This window comes from Apis mellifera, linkage group LG1, assembly GCF_003254395.2.
Source record: "Apis mellifera strain DH4 linkage group LG1, Amel_HAv3.1, whole genome shotgun sequence".
In the NCBI taxonomy this organism is placed as follows: domain Eukaryota; kingdom Metazoa; phylum Arthropoda; class Insecta; order Hymenoptera; family Apidae; genus Apis; species Apis mellifera.
The window spans coordinates 5372288-5374330 of NC_037638.1; the positions used below are offsets into that span (position 1 = coordinate 5372288).

Sequence of the window (2043 nt, forward strand, 5' to 3'; positions counted from 1 at the left end):
ATAATTTAGCAAATTTAAATTTCTTTTTCTACGATAAACATTCGGACAATTCGGCTAATTTATCGGTAAGAGAAAAAGCGCAAGGGTGTTGGTAAAATGATAAAGCGGAATCGAGTTGTCGCGTCGTTGGTCGAATCACAGGTCGAATTTACGATAATCTCATTCGGTACTTGTCCTAGTCGATTGTAGTCGATAAATGTTTGTGTATGAATTCACGCATACGTATACGCCATAAGTACCTCCGACAATGTTATAAAAGCGGCAGTTACCACAGGAGCAATTTATTCGCTACTAGCGACAGCTACGTGGAACACGTGTAGTACACATCACTTTTTCTCGTCGCGGGAAACAATCAAGGAGTAATATTGAAAATGGTACAATTCGAAGGTAAATTTCAATTTGTTTCACAAAACAATTTCGAAGAGTTCGCAAAAGTTCTGGGTGACCAGAATCTAGTCAATACGGTCTTACAACCAAGGCCCTCGTTCGAATTATCCAAAAATGGAGACGAATGGACCTTCACTTCTAGCAGTGGAGATAATACCTACACCAAGACTTTTAAGATGAATGTACCCTTCGAGGAGACATTGCCATCTCTTCCTGATCGCAAATTTCAGGTTTGTTTAATTCATAAAATAATATAGATATTATTTAATCAACAAATTAATGAAATAATTTAGCTTAAATCTAATAATTTTTTCGTTGAACATAGTTTAATGTGTAATCGAAATATTACTTTTCTCGATGACATATATTGAATTTTTTTAGTTTGGAATAAAGAAATTTTAATTTTTATGATATAAAGTATTTCAGTTTTTAATTATCTTCGAACAGGAAATATTTATAATTTTATAATTTTCTTTAATAACAAAATTTGATTGAATTTAAAGAATCTTTGATAATAAATAAATCAATATTTCTTTTGTATAATAGATATAAAATTTATAAAACTTATTTTATTTATTAATATAATTATAAACCGAATTAATCTTTAAAGTATCGAATATTAAAAATTATTTAATTTTCAATATGAATTAAAATTACAATAGATTAGTTTTTTTACTGATATTTTACCGATATATTTTTCCTCCATCAATTTTGCATTTTTTCCTAATCATTCATATGTCTATAATCCAATGATGACATTAATGATGACAAACATTTTTTTTATCAGATATTAATAACTCGTATTTTTTTCTTTATTACTATTATAAATCAATAAATATTGCAAGTCATACTTATCAATAATATTTGATCATTCTCTCTGATATAATTGAAGAAGAATAGTCTATAATTAATTTCTAATTCTGTAATTGAATATTTTAATATTATTTGTAAAAAGTAAGTAAGTAAATAATAAATTTTATAAAAAAAACTCATTTAATAATTATATCGAAATTTCTGAAAAGTTATTTATTAACGAATTATGAACATTTTTCAATCGATACAAATATGAAATGTAATCTTTTTCTTTATCGTTGCAGACCGTTACATCTATAGAAGGTAACACATTCAAAACGGAAACGCAAGTAAACGATTCGCTCAAGGTCACCCGATTGTACGAATTTTCAGATAATGAATTATTAGTGGTAAATATTTTTTTCTTTTTATCATTCAACGAATGTTGTTTTATATATAAAAAAAGTTCAAACAAAATTTTAACATTATTTCTTCTTTTTAGCATATAAGTACAAACAAGAGCGACGTGAAGGCAACACGTGTGTACAAGAGGGTTTAAACACAAAAATATTTAGATAAAAAAAAATATAAAAAAATTCATTTATCTTAATTGAAAATAAATTTTAATTGGAAATTTCATCCTAATTATTTTCATCTATTACCAAAAATTCCTTATGACAATAATATAATAATTCTTTGACATATTTTAGACATATTTGTATCCTCGGTATTCTTTTATTAAAATCATTCATAAAAAAGAAGCTTTTATGTGTAAATAAGAGAATTATTTTTTTTAATTTTAAATATATTTATGCATTTAAGTATGTGAAAGTTCAAAGAATGAATTATTTTTAATTAAAATAC

The 2043-nt window shown here is 25.5% G+C and overlaps 1 protein-coding gene across 1 annotated transcript; it reads left to right on the forward strand.

The window, feature by feature from the left end:
* The first annotated feature begins 294 nt into the window (after positions 1-294).
* On the forward strand, positions 295-1813 carry Fabp (FABP-like protein). Its single transcript, NM_001011636.1, is given in 3 exon segments — positions 295-617; positions 1485-1589; positions 1682-1813. Coding segments are annotated over 3 exon segments (408 nt in total). The 5' UTR covers positions 295-371; the 3' UTR covers positions 1739-1813.
* The last annotated feature ends 230 nt before the right edge of the window (positions 1814-2043 follow it).